The 16,752-nt window shown below is 46.0% G+C and overlaps 1 protein-coding gene across 1 annotated transcript in view; it reads right to left on the bottom strand.

Moving 5' to 3' along the window:
• Positions 1 to 16,430, bottom strand: part of LOC147424733 (putative ADP-ribosylation factor GTPase-activating protein AGD8) — a 28,968-nt gene extending 12,538 nt beyond the window's left edge. Inside the window, exon 1 of the mRNA XM_086499919.1 lies at positions 16,266 to 16,430. Coding sequence (XP_086356045.1) covers positions 16,266 to 16,334 — 69 coding nt within the window. The 5' untranslated portion in view covers positions 16,335 to 16,430. The remainder of the gene's footprint in view (positions 1 to 16,265) is intronic.
• Between the last annotated feature and the right edge of the window lie 322 nt (positions 16,431 to 16,752).

The raw sequence follows: 16,752 nt of genomic DNA, 5'->3' as shown, positions 1-16,752 counted from the left end.
ATGCAAGAGTGCAAAACTAAGTGTTGCTGCAATAGGAAGATTAATAGGCCTAGGGTGAGAACCATCGGCTCTCATACCACATTTTAGGAATGGCAATTATGACGGAAACATTAGTGAGCCATTCATGATATGATTAGTAAGTTAATTACAAGGAGAGATTAGAGAGAGACTGACACTAATACAAGTAGCAAATCAAAGTAGATTAAGATGCAAATGAGTACGAAGTGATGGCTAGTGCATAGAGTGCAAAAGTGGATACAAAGTGTGTAGCTTTGGGCTTCTTTTATAGAGTTGGGAGGCATCTAGTGACCTAATCAATGATGTCAAGTGTGTAGGCTTCCAAAGTAGAGGGTATTCACTTGTAGTGGTGCGGATGTGTCACACACCCCAACAGAGGAGGAATCATCCTCTTCTGAGAGTTCGGACTCTGATGACCAGATTTTTTATTCAAAGAGGAAGCACTTTTATAGAGCCAATCAAAACGACTTTCTCAAAGATAAGAGCAAGAAGACCAAAGAATTAAAGAAAGGTGGACAAGCAATAAAATTTGATACCTTTTCACGTTTTCAAGATGCGCACAAGGCTCTCGCTTTTATTCAGCAGTTTGACATAGCTTTTTCTGGAGGGCGTTATCCAGAGCACTCTAAGATTAGAAGGGCAGCACCCTATTTAAAAGGAAATGCGCGGACATGGTGGTCCACTCTTCTGTTACGAAAAGAAGCACCAACAAAGTGGCCAAAGTTCAAGAGACTTTTTTTTTCCTCGTGCCTCACTCAAAAGTACGAACATAATGTGATTACCGCTTGGAATCATATTCGGATGACCAAGGGAGTGTTAGACTTACACCACTCTACTGCTTCACAGGTCTAGAGCATACATATACAGCTAGTATGTCTCCGGGCTGGCCACCCATAGTCTAGGTTGCTCTTGGTCCACCGGCCGCCCACTTTTGTCCAAGCACCCACATAAAATTCCATATATCATTTTTATGTTGGGTCGTGGGGATTTTTATCATGCCTTGCCCTACCTCCCCTAGGGCACCTATTTATGGGGCCGGGGGGGTACCCACTTCCACATCTCTCATCTCACAGAGATCACACATCTAGTCATTGTGTATTGGGTCTTCTGCTCATGGTAGTCATGGAGGGCTGATCGCCCCCTCTTCACCATCTCTTGCGTTTGTGTCTATTGTCTCTCTCTCTCTCTCTCTCTCTCTCTCTCTCTCTCTCTCTCTCTCTCTCTCTCCTCTATCACGCTTCCGCACACACGCACTCACATGGTATCAACAGCTTCAAGCTCTCCATGAGACCAACGCTTATCACCTGCAAAGGTTCTCCTCCCAAGGGATCACAACAGCCAACGTTTTTGGAAAGCATCAACGTTTCTGCAAATTTGTGTGCAAGAGGGGGCGGCGCCACAGCTTCCATTGCGAAGGAATGCTTTGCCACTTGCGTTTTTGCAAGAAACATCAGATCTTCTAATTTCCCTGCTAGCGCTACCACTTCTGGATATCTTTGTCGCGGAAACCCCCTCTAGATCCATTTGCGTTTTGACCTTCATCTGCGTTTTTGGGTTTTCAGCCCATTTTCGATGGTTTTATTGGTCACTTTGTGTCGTTGACGCCCTCCACAAGTTGTTGGGCACCTCACGTCTATACAGGACCACGTCTATACAGGACCACATAGAAAGGGGGCCCTCTTACTTTAAATGGCCAGGACATTTAGGGTACCCATCAAGCCTTTGTTTTTTCAGCAAACAGAAGATTTTTGGTGCCAAAAAGTGCAGCAAAAGTGGGCTGCAAATTGACCTGCGTTTTTGCAGCAGGAAGGCAACGCTCAGATTCTCCCGGATCTCACCACCATCCACCTGGCTTTGCATCTAATGCATTGCCAGCGCCTTTTCTCTCCATCTTCATCAGATTTCAGCCATTACCCCTTGCTGTTTTCTCTATTTTCAGCTCATATGGGGCAGTGACAGTGATTCACCACCCTTGCCATACTCCTCTACACCGCTCCAGACCATGCCGGGAGCGTACGAGCACGCTGAAAATCGCTGGACAGCAGCGTTTTCATCACCTCACATTTGATTTTTTTGATGGACAGCAGACACATGGCTTGTATTTTTCACAGAGGATGAAGTTACCTCCTGCCAGGACACCATCCGGTGGTGGTCCGTGCGTCTCTCTGTGACTGTTGCAATACACGGTATCTTCGACATTGGTTTGATCATCTACGGGCGTATGATCCTTGGGAGATCCATTGATTCCAGCCATCATTCGACGGTTGCGCACTCCAGAGGGGGTGGTGACTTGTGGTTTGCTTTGAACACACCTATGCACTTATCAGAGGAGTTCACACGAGATATGGCCATGCTCATGGTATATGGGATTCCGACATTCCCAGAGAAGACACTACCATCTTTGGTGGACAGACACTTACCACTTGACCTCGACACGTCAGATTACTTGCTTACACAAGAGCATCTACATGGACTTAGGGGGAGGATCTTGGATCTCTTCTAAGACAGGTTCATTGCTTGGATCTACAGACTGGAGTGGGACATTAGTTCTTAGGACTCTCTTGAAGAGTTTACCCGTGAGCTGCCGAGAGATTAGGCATCATTACGCGACTACATTCAGAGTCACCCGACGCTTAGCTTGGATGGTAGTGCAGTTGCTCTTCTACACTCTTGATCATTTAGATTGCTGCCTTCAGAGTTACTTACACTCACCCTCGATAACCTTACAACAAAGTTCCCCCCCGACCTGGGTAGTAGGCCACTCCCAGCTCATTCACATCGAGAGCGACACCGAGTTGCGGTTTGGTGGCGTTGTTGGCGCAAATTCTGTTTTGGTTGACACCGAAGGATTGGAGGCAAGATGGCGCAGACAGATTGGTCTGGCCTTTCCTCTTCTCAGAGGTCCTTCACAGCGTAGACTGTTAAGTCTTGCTTTCCCCTCATCTTGGATTACCCTACCTACTGACAGGACACCATCCGGTGGTGGTCCGTGCGGTCTATCGGTGACTGCTGCAACTTACAGTAGCTTCTACAATGCAGACGGTTTAGTCTGGCTTTTCTTGATTCGGAGGACGTTCACGACATAGATTGCTACATCTGGCCTTCCTAGAGTTTTACACAACTTAGCCACCTGGCCACACTGGATTGTAGGTTCATGCATTGACAGGCTTCCAGTCATTCTCATGACACTTCCTAGGCTTCTCCATTTTCTCCAACATACGTTTTGACTACAAACACCACAGATCCTATTAGGCAGGACACTTACAAGTCTAACGGCACTTCTTTTACGACAAGGAGTTGTTTTCACACTCAGTTCGGGACCTTCACGCAGTATCTTCACCCTGTATCGGCGGAGTACAGCAGTTTGCTACACTGCTCATGACGAAACTTTACCATGGAGATTTCTTGGCGGTCGGGACCCTCAAACTGCTGCTACACTCGCGGAGTTCGCCAGAGTATTGTCTTTCAGAGAACATCGCAGCAGACATCTTCATCATTTGCCTCAGATCTTCGGCTTCATGCGGTTTGTTCAACATCAAGTGCTGAGAGGGGGTGTTAAGACTTACACCGCTCTGCTGCTTCACAGGTCTAGAGCATACATGCACGGCTAGTATGTCCTCGAGCTAGCCACCCATAGTCTAGGTTGCTCCTAGTCCAGCCGCCCACTTTTGTCCGAGCGCCCACATATATTTCCATATGTCATTTTTCTATTGGCTCGTCGGGATTTTTATCAGGCCTTGCCCTACCTCCCCTTGGGCACCTATTTATGGGGCCAGGGGGTACCCACTTCCACATCTCATCCCACAGAGATCACACATCTAGTCATTGTGTATTGGGTCTTCTGCTTATGGTAGTCATGGGGGACTGATCGCCCCCTCCATCTCTTGCGTTTGTGTCTACTCTCTCTCTCTCTCTCTCTCTCTCTCTCTCTCTCTCTCTCTCTCTCACGCTTCCGCACACGCGCACTCTCACAGGGAGATACTTTGGATCTTTATTGTGAGAGATTTTGGGATGTTTTTCTTCCTGCCTCATCTTTTAAAATGATCAGTTTTAAGCAGCAAATAGACCGATTTTGCTATGGACTTCCCAAAGAGATACGAGACTAGTGCTTATTACAAAAATCTCAGTTCGTACAGCAATTGATGGGACATGCTAAGCAAGTATTTGTTATGCATTCAGGTAACTTGACTTATACAACATAACAACTTTCAACGAATGATGACACAAGCAAAAGCGAGAAAGACGCACGTCCCTGACTGACAAAGGAACAGAAAGACGAATATCTCAAAATGGGGAAGTGTTACGACTGTGGGGAACAAGGACGTATATCGGTGCGGTTCTCCAAAAAGGCACAAGAATGAGAACAACGGATAGACTGAAATAGAACTGGGCGAGAAGATACTCGATCCAGAACAAATATTGGATAAGAAAATTGAAAGAGATACTGATGTACTAACAGTATTTTGCTTTATGACTTTATGAAAAACTTTGAAATGGGAATTCTCGAAGATAACTCTGATTTATGTGTGTAATTAAAGGTTTTTGGAAGATCTTGTTATTTGTGTATAAATAACAGGTGAGAATGAGATTGTCACGTGACACATCCCAACCCTATGTGTCCGTGGACAAGCTACACCATAGCAAGGTTCCCGTCAATTCAGTCAAGTCTAGATTAGCAGTGATCTGGCACTTCTGTGAGTCTATTCGTAGACCGTGCATGCCCAGTCACTTAGCATAGATGCATATCCTCCGGTTGCACACAACATGATCATCGGAATTCCCATCAGAATACATTAGCATCAGCTAGGGGAATTTTCCAATGCATTTAGCCTATTTTCCTATTTTTGGTTATTTTCACTTATTATTTTTAAGTGACTTTCCAACAAAAGTAGGTAGGGCAATTTTGCTAAGTTAATATATAAGCAAACCCAAGTTAGCACTTTCTGGCAGAAGAGGCAGCAGGAGCTTCCCGCTCAACAGGCAACTTCTCAACAGTACCCTCCCTCAACATTAGACCATCGCCATCACCAACCCTTCCTTGGCGTTTTCCCTCCCAAGTTTCAGCCATCGCCTACAAGCTCTCTTCCTGGCGCTTGTTCCCCCTTCAAGCAGCCCCAAAAGCCAACGTTTTTGGGATTGCAACCACCAGCAGCCATAGCGTTTTTACCTCAGCTTTTCAGCCTCAAAAACGCAGCAGAACTTCAGTCCCTTCAGCGTTTTTGCAGCAGGTTTGCAGCCCATTAAAAACGCTGCCCTATCTTGCAGATTTGCAGCATTTCCAGCCAGCAACATCAGCGTTTTCACCCTCAGCATGACCCCCGAATAAACCAGTCATTTTCAGCCATGAAAACAGCAAGAAACAGTCATTTTCAGCCACCAAGAAGACCACGAAACTTAGCCAATAGAAGATCACAGATTTCAGCCCTTAGGTCGACTTCGTCATCACCATCGTCGTCCCACCGACATAGTCACAGGTTGCATCAGTCCATTGCATCGTCATTGTACCACTTTGTGCAATCATAAGTAGACCACTCTCGCCGACGAGAGTGGGGCCTTCGGAGGAGGGTTTTACAACGTCTCTGGTGTCATATTCTCTTCTCTCTCTATCTCTCAGTCTCATTCACTTGCACGCACAATATCCACTCACTTTGTTCGTGATCACAGCACTCTCCATAAGACGGAAGACTCTCTTCTTCCCTAAGAACTAAAAGGAACCTTGAGCAATAAAGATCACTAATCTTGAGAAAATACAACATCCATTCCGCTGCACCTAACATTGGTATCAGAGCTTTGGAAGTGTTCTGCATTACTCAAGGAAAGAACCACAAGAATTTTTTTTGCTTGTTGCGATCGCACGAACCCAAGTTTACTTGGGCGTGGCGATTCCTAATCGTGTTTTGTTGAAGAGTGACAGGAATCCCAAGAAAGAAGGGCTTGTCCAGCCTCCCTTTGTGTCTCTTTTCACTCATTGAGAGCGGACCGTGCACTTAGCGGCCGGCCAATCAACGTGAGGTGGGAAAAAACAACCTTGGTGTGAGAGCAAGGCCACAAGGGGGTGCGCCCACAGAAAAGAGTAGAACTCGGGTGAAGAGAAGATCCTTCTCAACGCGATTTGCAAGCGAAAGAAAACCTCAAGAACCCCAAGAACCCAAGACCCTCAAGACTCAAGAACCTCAAGAACCCAAGATTCTCACAAATCAAGGACCTCAAGAACCTCAAGACCCTCAAGAACCCAAGTTCCTCGCGACTTAAGACCCCAAGATCATAGTGCATGGTCGTCACCCGAAGCGGAATGGATACTTCGCATACAGGTGATGAGCATGAGAGAGGCAACCAAGACTCGTCCCCACCCGGAGATGATTTCTTCAACCCTCCCCCTTCGCCATCTACGCCACCAAGTGCACCAGACCCTATGGAGGCAATGATGAAGCAAATAGCTGCCATGATGGATAGACAGGAAGACAAGCTGCTTGCTTTAGAACGCAAGCGCGACGCAAGAAAAGAAAGAAAAGAACTAAGGAAGGAGGAAGCAGCAGTAAGAAACGCGACATTGGAGGCCGATTGTGCCGCTCATAGATTGGCTTTGGAGACCGAGCGTGAGGCTCGACGAGAGCTACGCACTCAAGAATTGATTGCCCAAGTCCTATCCTCGAAGATCGAACCACCCAAAGATCGTGGGAGTTCGTCAAGTGGCGCAAGCCACGATTGCGGATTCCAACCATCCAGTCGCAGAAAAGTTGACTTTCAATAAGTATGACAGTAAGATGGATGCTACAGTTATTCATTCTTGGTTGCATCAATTTAATGCTTATTTTGCGACAACTAAGAAGACAGGAAATAGCAAAGTTTTGACGGCAGTTATGTACCTTGCCGGTGATGCCATTAATTGGTACCACGCATGGCAAGAGGCAGCTAGCCGCGCACCTAGAGGCAGCCGACGATTTCACGCCCCTCTCTTTTAGTTGGGCTGATTTCCAAGACAAGCTCAAGGCGCGGTTTATGCCACCTCAGTACCTTGCACGATTAAAGGACGATTGGCGAGCTCTCAGGCAAAACGGTATGCCGGTTACGTCTTTCTCTAATCGTGTTTTGCAGCTAGGTACCCAATTACGCATGTCGGATGATGAGTGCAAAGAGGCTTTTCTCTTTGGATTGGACGAGTATATCAAGTACGATGTCGAGGTACTCGATCCAATCAATCTCAACAAGGCGGTAGAGATCGCTCTCGCACAGGAGATGAAGCACAACAAGGGAAGGCCTAAGGAGAACAAGACTTCCACAAGTACCTCGCAGACTTCTCAGAACCCTTAAAACGGTAAGAACGGTAAGAATGGTAAGAATGATAACTCTTCTAACCAATCTTCCAGCAGTCTCTCATCAAAGAATTCTTCCAATGAATCTAAGGGTAAGGCTAATACAACTGCTAAACCTAAGCTTACTCCAGATGAAAAGGTAGCACAAGGAATTGTAGGAGGATACATCACGTCGGAAGAACAAAGCACTTATTCTAAGGAAGGTCGTTGTTTTCATTGTCACATTAAGGGTCACATAAAACGAACATGTCCTAAGCTTGAATCGAATGAATCAAAAGAACCCACAACACCCACTACATCTGTCAATGCAATGAATGATAACATGGGTGTGCCCAAAGTTTCTCAGGACCCTCCCATTGATGATTCTCTCATTAAATGTTATGGTCGTACGTCAGGACACCGTTTTGTCATATTGTTTGACCCAAGTAGTATGCATGATGTGATCAGTCCCTCTCGTTGAGAGAGCCCGCCTCGAAGTAAGTCCGAGATCTCCTATCGAGGTCTCTGGCTTTCGTCCTGGTATGGACGCTCTCATCACGAAAGAGAGCCTTGATATGTTGTTTGCAATTCAACAGACTACCTTCACTAGAAGATTTGTTGTTTCTCCTCTCTCAGGATGTGATTTGATTTTAGGCATGAAATGGTTTCCTGAAATAAACCCTCTCGTTGATTGGGAGGCTAACACTTTAACTCTCGATGCCAAAAGTGATTCTCCTACTGTCTTTCATGGAGAGGACATTGTTCATTCTCCATCTCTCATTGCTAATATACAGGACAAGGTTGAAAGGATTCGAGATAAGGAGACTCTCTCTCAGTCTCTTTTTCTCCACAGCATGACACAGGATTTGAATGATTATGAGAAGCGTGATGATTTGAAGGATAATGATTTGCATGATGATTTGGATGACAATGACAAGCATGATGATTTGCATGTTGAAGATGTGATTGTTCACAAGCATGATGAGTTAGTGGATGCTTTTCCTAGCAAAGCTAACCTCGTTGTAGATTCGATCAATCACCAAGAATAGATCTTGGCTTTCGAGTTGAGATCCACAGATCCCCCACAAGAAGATTCGATAGATCCCGAAGAAGCCATCTTGGCTCTCGAGCCTTGGTCAAAAGCACCCTCACAGGAAGTATTCTGTGTTCGCATGATTGATACGCACGCATTGTTCGAGTGTTTCATTCATGAAGGTTTCCTGTATTTTAGTCAGCATCGTTATGTGATCCCTTTTCCTAGACATGACATATTGTATGTTGAGCACGTTTCTCTCACGGATGAGCACAAACGTATGCGGAATTTTAATGAAAAGATGAAAAGTTTGTATGTCAGGAAGTCACATTCCATGTCTCTTCCTTGGCATGACACAGTTTCCGAAAGAGCACGTGACTGTATGAGCACCAAGCATGGGCATTTCCTTTGTGATTTGCCACAGTTGATTGATTTCAATCAAACAGAAAAGATTCGACCTCATTGTTTGCATGTGTTTGATGAACGGTTTGTCACTCCGTCTCTATGTTCATCGACATTGCATACACGGTCTTTAGAGAAGACAATATTTTTTTCCTTCACTTTACATGGAATGGGTATGTTCATGGTTTTGTGTTGGAGATGGTTTCAAGAATTTTCAACCATGGAGATTCTTCCAGACGAAAGAAGCAGATCTCTAGACGAAGTTGACGTAAGAAAGGAGATTCAAACGACTTTGTGTCGCTTTTGGCGCGGCCCAAAGAAGCAAGCGTTGCAGACCTTTATGAAGTTCAAGTACCGCTCAACCCACACAGCAGAGTGGGCCGGCGAAGAGCCTTCCAGGATTCCGAATGTTGTTGGCGATCTCCCTCGACGCCATACAGTTCGGTACCAGTACCTCACTTTGAAAAGGAGGGGATGTCACGTGACACATCCCAACCCTATGTGTCCGTGGACAAGCTACACCATAGCAAGGTTCCCGTCAGTTCAGTCAAGTCTAGATTAGCAGTGATCTGGCACTTCTGTGAGTCTATTCGTAGACCGTGCATGCCCAGTCACTTAGCATAGATGCATATCCTCCGGTTGCGCACAACATGATCATCGGAATTCCCATCAGAATCCATTAGCATCAGTTAGGGGAATTTTCCAGTGCATTTAGCCTATTTTTCTATTTTTGGTTATTTTCACTTATTATTTTTAAGTGACTTTCCAACAAAAGTAGGTAGTGCAATATTGCTAAGTTAATATATAAGCAAACCCAAGTTAGCACTTTCTGGCAGAAGAGGCAGCAGGAGCTTCCCGCTCAACAGGCAACTTCTCAACAGTACCCTCCCTCAACATTAGACCATCGCCATCACCACCCCTTCCTTGGCGTTTTCCCTCCCAAGTTTCAACCATCGCCTACAAGCTCTCTTCCTGGCGCTTGTTCCCCCTTCAGGCAACCCCAAAAGCCAGCGTTTTTGGGATTGCAACCACCAGCAGCCATAGCGTTTTTACCTCAGCTTTTCAGCCTCAAAAACGCAGCAGAACTTCAGTCCCTTCAGCGTTTTTGCAGCAGGTTTGCAGCCCATTAAAAACGCTGCCCTATCTTGCAGATTTGCAGCATTTCCAGCCAGCAACATCAGCGTTTTCACCCTCAACATGACCCCCGAATAAACCAGTCATTTTCAGCCATGAAAACAGCAAGAAACAGTCATTTTCCGCCACCAAGAAGACCACGAAACTTAGCCAATAGAAGATCACAGATTTCAGCCCTTAGGTCGACTTCGTCATCACCATCGTCGTCCCACCGACATAGTCATAGGTTGCATCAGTCCATGCATCGTCATTGTACCACTTTGTGCAATCATAAGTAGACCACTCTCGCCGACGAGAGTGGGGCCTTCGGAGGAGGGTTTTACAACGTCTCTGGTGTCGTATTCTCTTCTCTCTCTATCTCTCAGTCTCATTCACTTGCACGCACAATATCCACTCACTTTGTTCGTGATCACAGCACTCTACATAAGACGGAAGACTCTCTTCTTCCCTAAGAACTAAAAGGAACCTTGAGCAATACAGATCATTCCGCTGCACCTAACAGAGATGATGACGAATGAATGCAATTGGGAGCAATGACAGCTCTAGAATGAACCTGATTACGATTCAATTTAAGAATCATGACTTTTGAATGATGATGATGAATGATATGACTGGATAATATGGTGAGCACATCAAGAGTTCCCAAGGGATGAGATGACTAAACAGCAATAAGATGACTAGACTAAATGATTAAAACACTGTGTTCAGTGTGAACTAAGTGTGTGATTGATGAACTAGTATTCCTGGAAATAAATCTGATTTTTAACTACTCATTCATGTGATTGTGTTTGAGTGTAGATTTGAAAAACGAAATGACTGCAGCATTTCGGCCTTGAGAATCTATGGACATGATCGCAATGAGAATTAGTTAATCCAACATCAGTGAGGTCCAGTGTGGATTTAGATGCCATTGCTAAACACGTTGCCACAATCATGGTCCTAGGTCTGGATGGATTTTATGTGATTCCTAGGTCTGGATGGATTTTATGTGATATGACTTGAATGTGATGTGAATGTTCAGCGACTGTCGTCTTTGTGCAAGTGCTGGATTTGTGTAGGAAGAGAGGGCGCTCAGCCCCCCACAGACCACCAGAGCAAAAGACCTGTACAATGATTAGAAGTGTATGAAATGTGTTACCCCCTGGCCCCATATATATGAGTGCCCAAGGTGGGCACCCAACTAAAGTGGGCGGCCGGACAAGGTACGACCTGTGCTATGGGTGGCCAGTCCTGAGACACTAGTCGTACAAGGAAGTACCCTAGACCTGTGTGAAGCAACAGAGTGGTGTAAATCTAATCTAACACCCCCTCTCAGCACCTGATGCTGAACAAACCGCACGAAACCGAAGATGTGAGGCAAATTGAAGAGATCTGTTGGCATGTCCACTGAAGGACTACTCCGACGAACTCCACGAGTATAGCAGCAGTCTAGGGTGTCCCAACCGCCAAGAAATCTCCATGGTAAAGTGTCGTCACGAGCACTGTAGGAAACTGTTGTACTCCGCCAATACAAGGTGAACATATTGCATAAAGGTCCCAAGCTGAGTGTGAAAACTACTCCTTGTCATTAAAAAAGTGCCAATAGACCTGCAAGTGTCCTGCCCAATAGGATCTGTGGTGTCTGTAGTTAAACCGTTTGGAGAAAATGGGAAAGCCAAGGAACCGTCATGAGCATGACCGGAAGCCTGTCAATGCATGAACCTGCAACCCAAGGTGGCCAGGTGGCTAAGTTGTGTAAAACTCCAAGAAGGCGAGATGTAGCTCCAAAACAAGGAAAGCCAGACTAGACAGTCTGCATTGTCGAAGCTACCGTAAGCTGCAGCAGTCACCGGAAGACCGCACGAACACCACCGGATGGTGTCCCGTCAGTAGGTAGGGTAATCCAAGATGAGGGGAAAGCCAGACTCAACAGTCTGCGCTGTGAAGGACCTCTGAGAAGAGGTGTGGTCAAACCAAGCTTACTGCACCGTAATCATCATGTAGAAGTAGGGAAGCCAAACTTGGAAGTCTGCGCTGTGAAGATCCTCTGAGAAGAGGAAAGGCCAGACCAATCTATCTGTGCCGTCTTCCATGTATCTCCTGCCTCCAATCCTCCGGTGTCAACCAAAACAAAATCCACGCCAACAACGCCACAAAACCGCATCTCGGTGTGGCACTCAATGTAAATGAGCTGGGAGAGGCCTATTGCTCAGGTCGGGGGATAAGTCTGTTGTAAGGTTATCGAGAGTGAGTGTAAGCAACTCTGAAGGTAGCAATCCACATGATCAGGAGTGTAGAAGAGCAATTGCACTGCCAGCCAAGCCAAGCCAAGCTCCGGATGTAGTCGCGGGATGCCTGATCTCCCGCATCTCGAGGGTGAACTCTCCAACAGTCCAAAGCACTAAAGTCCCACTTTAGTCTGTAAATCCAAGCAATAAACCTGTCGAAGAAGAGATCCAAGATCCTCTCCCTAAGTCCATGTAGATGCTCCTATGTAAGCAAGTGATCTGACGTGTCGAGGTTAAGTGGTAGGTGTCTGTCCACCCAAGATGGTGGTGTCGTCTCTGGGAATGTCGGAATCCCATATGCCATGGGCATGGCCATATCTCGTGACAACTCCTCTAATGAGTGCATAGGTGTGTCCATAGCAAACCACAAGTCACCACCCCCTCTTAAGTGTGCAACCGCCGAATGATGGCTGGAATGAATGGATCTCCCAAAGAGCGTACTCCCGTAGATGATCAAGCCAATGTCGAAGATACCGTATACTGCAACAGTCACTGAGAGAACCCATGGACCACCACCAGATGGTGTCCTAGCAAGAGGTAATCTCATCCTCTATGAAAAACACGAACCATGTGGCTGTTGTCCACCCAAAAACGCAACTGCGAGGTGATGAAAACGCTGTTGTACGCCCTCGGCAGGGTCAGGAGCGGTGCAGAGGGTCTGGGGAGGGTGGGGAATCACGGTAACAACCCCAGATGGGCTTCAAACAGAGAAAAAACAGCAGGTGTATCATTGTAATCTGACGGAAATGGAGAGGATATGCGCCGACAAGGCACCACATGCCAAGCCGGTGTGTCAAAAGGTAAGATCGGGGGTAGGAAGCCCAACGCTCCCCCTCTCTGCAGGAAACGCTGGCTTGCTGTCCAAAAACGCAACAGATCCCAAAAACGCAGATCTGGCTGAAAACGCAGATGGGGCAGAGGGGTTTTCTGACGACAAATGGTCCCAAAAAGGGTAGCGCTGGCAGCCAGAAGCAAAAACGCCAGGTGTGGAGACAAAAAACGTAGGTGGAGAAGGTCCTCTGCAATGAAAACTCTCCAAGTTCCACCGCTTGCCTCGCTTTTGCAAAACGCTGGCAGATCTACACAAACACTAGCTGATCTAATCTTCGGGAGGAGAACCTCATGCTGACAATGAAGCGCTCGTCCCATGGAGAGCCTGAAGCTGTTGATACCATGTGAGTGCACGTGTGCGGAAGCGTGAGAGATGAGAGGAGAGGAGAGAGAGAGAGAGAGGAGAGGAGAGGAGAGGAGAGATAGAGAGAGAGAACAACACAAAACGCTAGATGTAGGAAGAGGGGGCGATCAGGTCCCCCACTGACTACCAGAGCAAAAGACCTGTACAATGATCAGATGTCTATGAAATGTGTACCCCCTTGGCCCCCATATTTATGAGTGCCCAAGGTGGTGGGCGCCCAACTCAAGTGGGTGGCTGGCCCCAAACTCGGACGGCTGGACAAGGTACAACCTATGCTATGGGTGGCCAGCCCGGAGACGCTAGCCGTACAAGGAAGTGCCCTAGACATGTGTGAAGCAGCAGAGTGGTGTAAATCTAACAAGTTTCTACTGAATTGGTTTATGGCTTATGTCTGATTTTGCAGGCGTAATCGAGGGCAATTACAATTCTTATGTCTGATTTTGCAAGCGTAATCGAGTGTCTAATAAATCAGTTTATGGCTTATGTCTAATTTTGATGTCGAGGGGGGTATGTCACAAACTGATGACGTGGCAGCATATATTGATGACGTCGCAAAGCAGTACGAGATCCCGCAAATTGTGCCGACATGCTGATGTTGCAACTATACAGAGATCCCGCTTTTTGCGTTGGTTGTGCCACGTGGTAGGCTGTACAGATTTCCGCGATTCACGCTAACAGCTTTTTGGGCCAGTAGCTTTTGAGTTTGCAGTTTTTCACATAAGTCTCTAAATGAAGTCAGACTTCTTTTGCAGACAATACCATTGAATCTCTTTTTGCAATTCACAACAGCACCGCACAAGGTCCTTCAAATTGATCCTTCGAAACAAGGACACAAGTAATGTCACAAGGCGGGCACCACGTGCCAATAGAAAAGAACAGACTGAACAAACTCTTCGCACTTCAATAACAACTGAACTGAGAGAGAGAGAGAGAGACGACACGCGACACGGAGTGGCGGAATTCCACCCCAGAGAGTATTGGCCCAAACCTTGGCGCCCCTTTCGGTATTTCTTTATATTGCATCATCAAAGTACAAGCCGGTACTCCAGACTCTGCACCTTCGTACTGAAGCATACCAGAGAATGAGCCCTAGCCTCATATTTTAAGGCCCTTGGCCTGAAAAGCAGTTTATATGAAAAGCTTTCAAACTCAAAAGCTTCTCGTCCAAAAAACATAAAAAGTTTTCAAAAACTTCTGGTCCAAAAAGCAATGCCAAAAGCTGCCAGCGCAATTTACGAAAATCCGTACAGCCTGTCACGTCATCATGTCAGCGCAATTTTCGGAATTTGTTTGCTGCCTTAGGGTTAGGGTTAGGCTTAGGGTTTTTGGCAGAAATTAGGGTTGCAAGTTTTAGGGTTAGGGTTTTCAGAATTAGGGTTTGCAGCAATTAGGGTTTCTTGCAAAAATTAGGGTTTGCAGGTTTTAGGGTTAGGGTTTCCAGAATTAGGGTTTCAGCAGTTAGGGTTTTCAGAATTAGGGTTTCTGGCAGAAATTAGGGTTAGGGTTTTCTGCACTCGGGCAACCACGTCCTCACTCTGTGACACTTCTTCTACTACTTGTTCTTCTTAGGGTTTGGGCCCCTCGGCCGGCATCTGTAAGTTGGCTCCATTCTTTAGGCTTTGACACGTCAGCAGTTTGTTACAAGTAAATAGATATCCCAAAACCTCTCGTAATAGTCATCCAACGTGTCTTCCTTATTCATTATGATGTCAAGCTGTGATGACATCTTCTTCATATTCTTCCATTATCCAAGCAAAAGTGAACTCTCTTGGATTTAATCCACGATTCCACTCCTTAGGTGCTTTTCCATGTCTGTGTGTTTCCTTTCAAGCAAGGCACCGCCCTTCGTAACTTGGAGAGTTCCAAGAAACGACCTCCCGAGAACGCAATGTCAAACTGAGTTACTGATGTATGAATTCAAGGGCTCAATGGGTGTCCTAGTATCCTAAAAACGTGTCAAACTTGACTGCTTGACCCCATCACCACCTCGAAAGTTGATTTCCGGCCCAAATAACCGGTGAAATCCACTGATTTCCTCTTCTTCCAAAAGCGCTTTAAGCTTTTCATCAACCGGTTGAACTCTTGGAGCTTTGAGGGTCATTTCCTAGGTAATTTTCCTAGATCATAAGAGAGTGGGCTTCTTTATGGTTGCACCCAACCTTGTGAAGCTAGTCACTTGCATGTAGTTCTTGGCAGGTGACATAAGTCAGCACTTATGTTTTGTGCCCAATTTATGAGGGTGCCCTATTTGTTGGATGAGTTTCCTCGTATTTCCGTATTTATGGTTGCGGGTTCACCAAGTTGCGTATGGGGAGTCAAGCAGCCTGGTTTGCTCCCTCTATATGGTGCCCCCTTGTGGCATCATTGTGCGCAAACTTGTATTTTCTTGTTACCAAAGAATTCTCTCTCTCTCTCTCTCTCTCTCTCTCTCTCCAGTTTTGCTTTCACCTCCCCACCTCTCTCAACTACCCGTGCTCTCTTGTCTTCAACCTTTCCACTACACTTGATAAAGCTAAGCGCACAGTTTTTTCTCCATACAAACCAACAGAACCTCAGATGAAATAAGCCAGTCCCCCTTTCAATATATCACCCATGTATCATGGTTAGGCACAACCCATCACACACACAAACCAAGTGCACATAGATGTCTCTTTCTCCATGACAGTAGAAAGGGACTGCAGCCTTCAATGTTCAGCACATGCAGTACCATCAGACTTATTCATTACGCTCCTAGCTTTCTCAGCAAGGATGTGGGACTGTTTAATGGTTCCTACGATGAGGAAACTTGTGTAGACGAAAAATAGAATCGGCAAATGCAGCTCAGACTCGGTCTTTACAAAGAAAAAGCACAGGAACAAACAAACAACAACTTGCTCAAATTTCTTGAAAAATGGCAAAGAAAGACAGCAGGAACGTCGTGGCACCTTATTTTCGGGCCTGGATTTGAGCTTTCGGAAGAGACTATCCCGATCACGGACCTCCTCCGCTGCCATCACTGCTCTCTCTCTCTCTCTCTCTCTCTCTCTCTCACACTCTCACACACACACGGTGACACACCCCCACACTTAACCAGAACGAAAGTTACTCCACGACGTGCTTATGAAATGTAACCCACATGATAACTTTTATTATTAGTTAGGGTAGGCTATGTACTTACGGTATCTTGGAATTGTTCCTTCTCTCTCTCTCTCTCTCAAAGTGGGGCTTGTACTAGTATACAAGAAAATATGGGGAAAACCCTAAAGCATAGACAAGGACATCAGAGGCATAAAACACCCATACAACCACATGATACATAATTGATACGATATGATCGATCGTCAAAAGTGGTGTAGAAGCCTAAAAAGATTTGCCAAAAAGCTTCGTTATAGCAAGACCATTAGTCCAGTGGTGGATACCAAAAATGATCAC

Source organism: Adiantum capillus-veneris, chromosome 25 (assembly GCF_014529385.1).
Source record: "Adiantum capillus-veneris isolate H3 chromosome 25, ASM1452938v2, whole genome shotgun sequence".
Lineage (NCBI taxonomy): Eukaryota > Viridiplantae > Streptophyta > Polypodiopsida > Polypodiales > Pteridaceae > Adiantum > Adiantum capillus-veneris.
The sequence above is the reverse complement of the archived record's forward strand: the minus strand, read 5'-3'. Positions and strand labels throughout refer to the sequence as shown.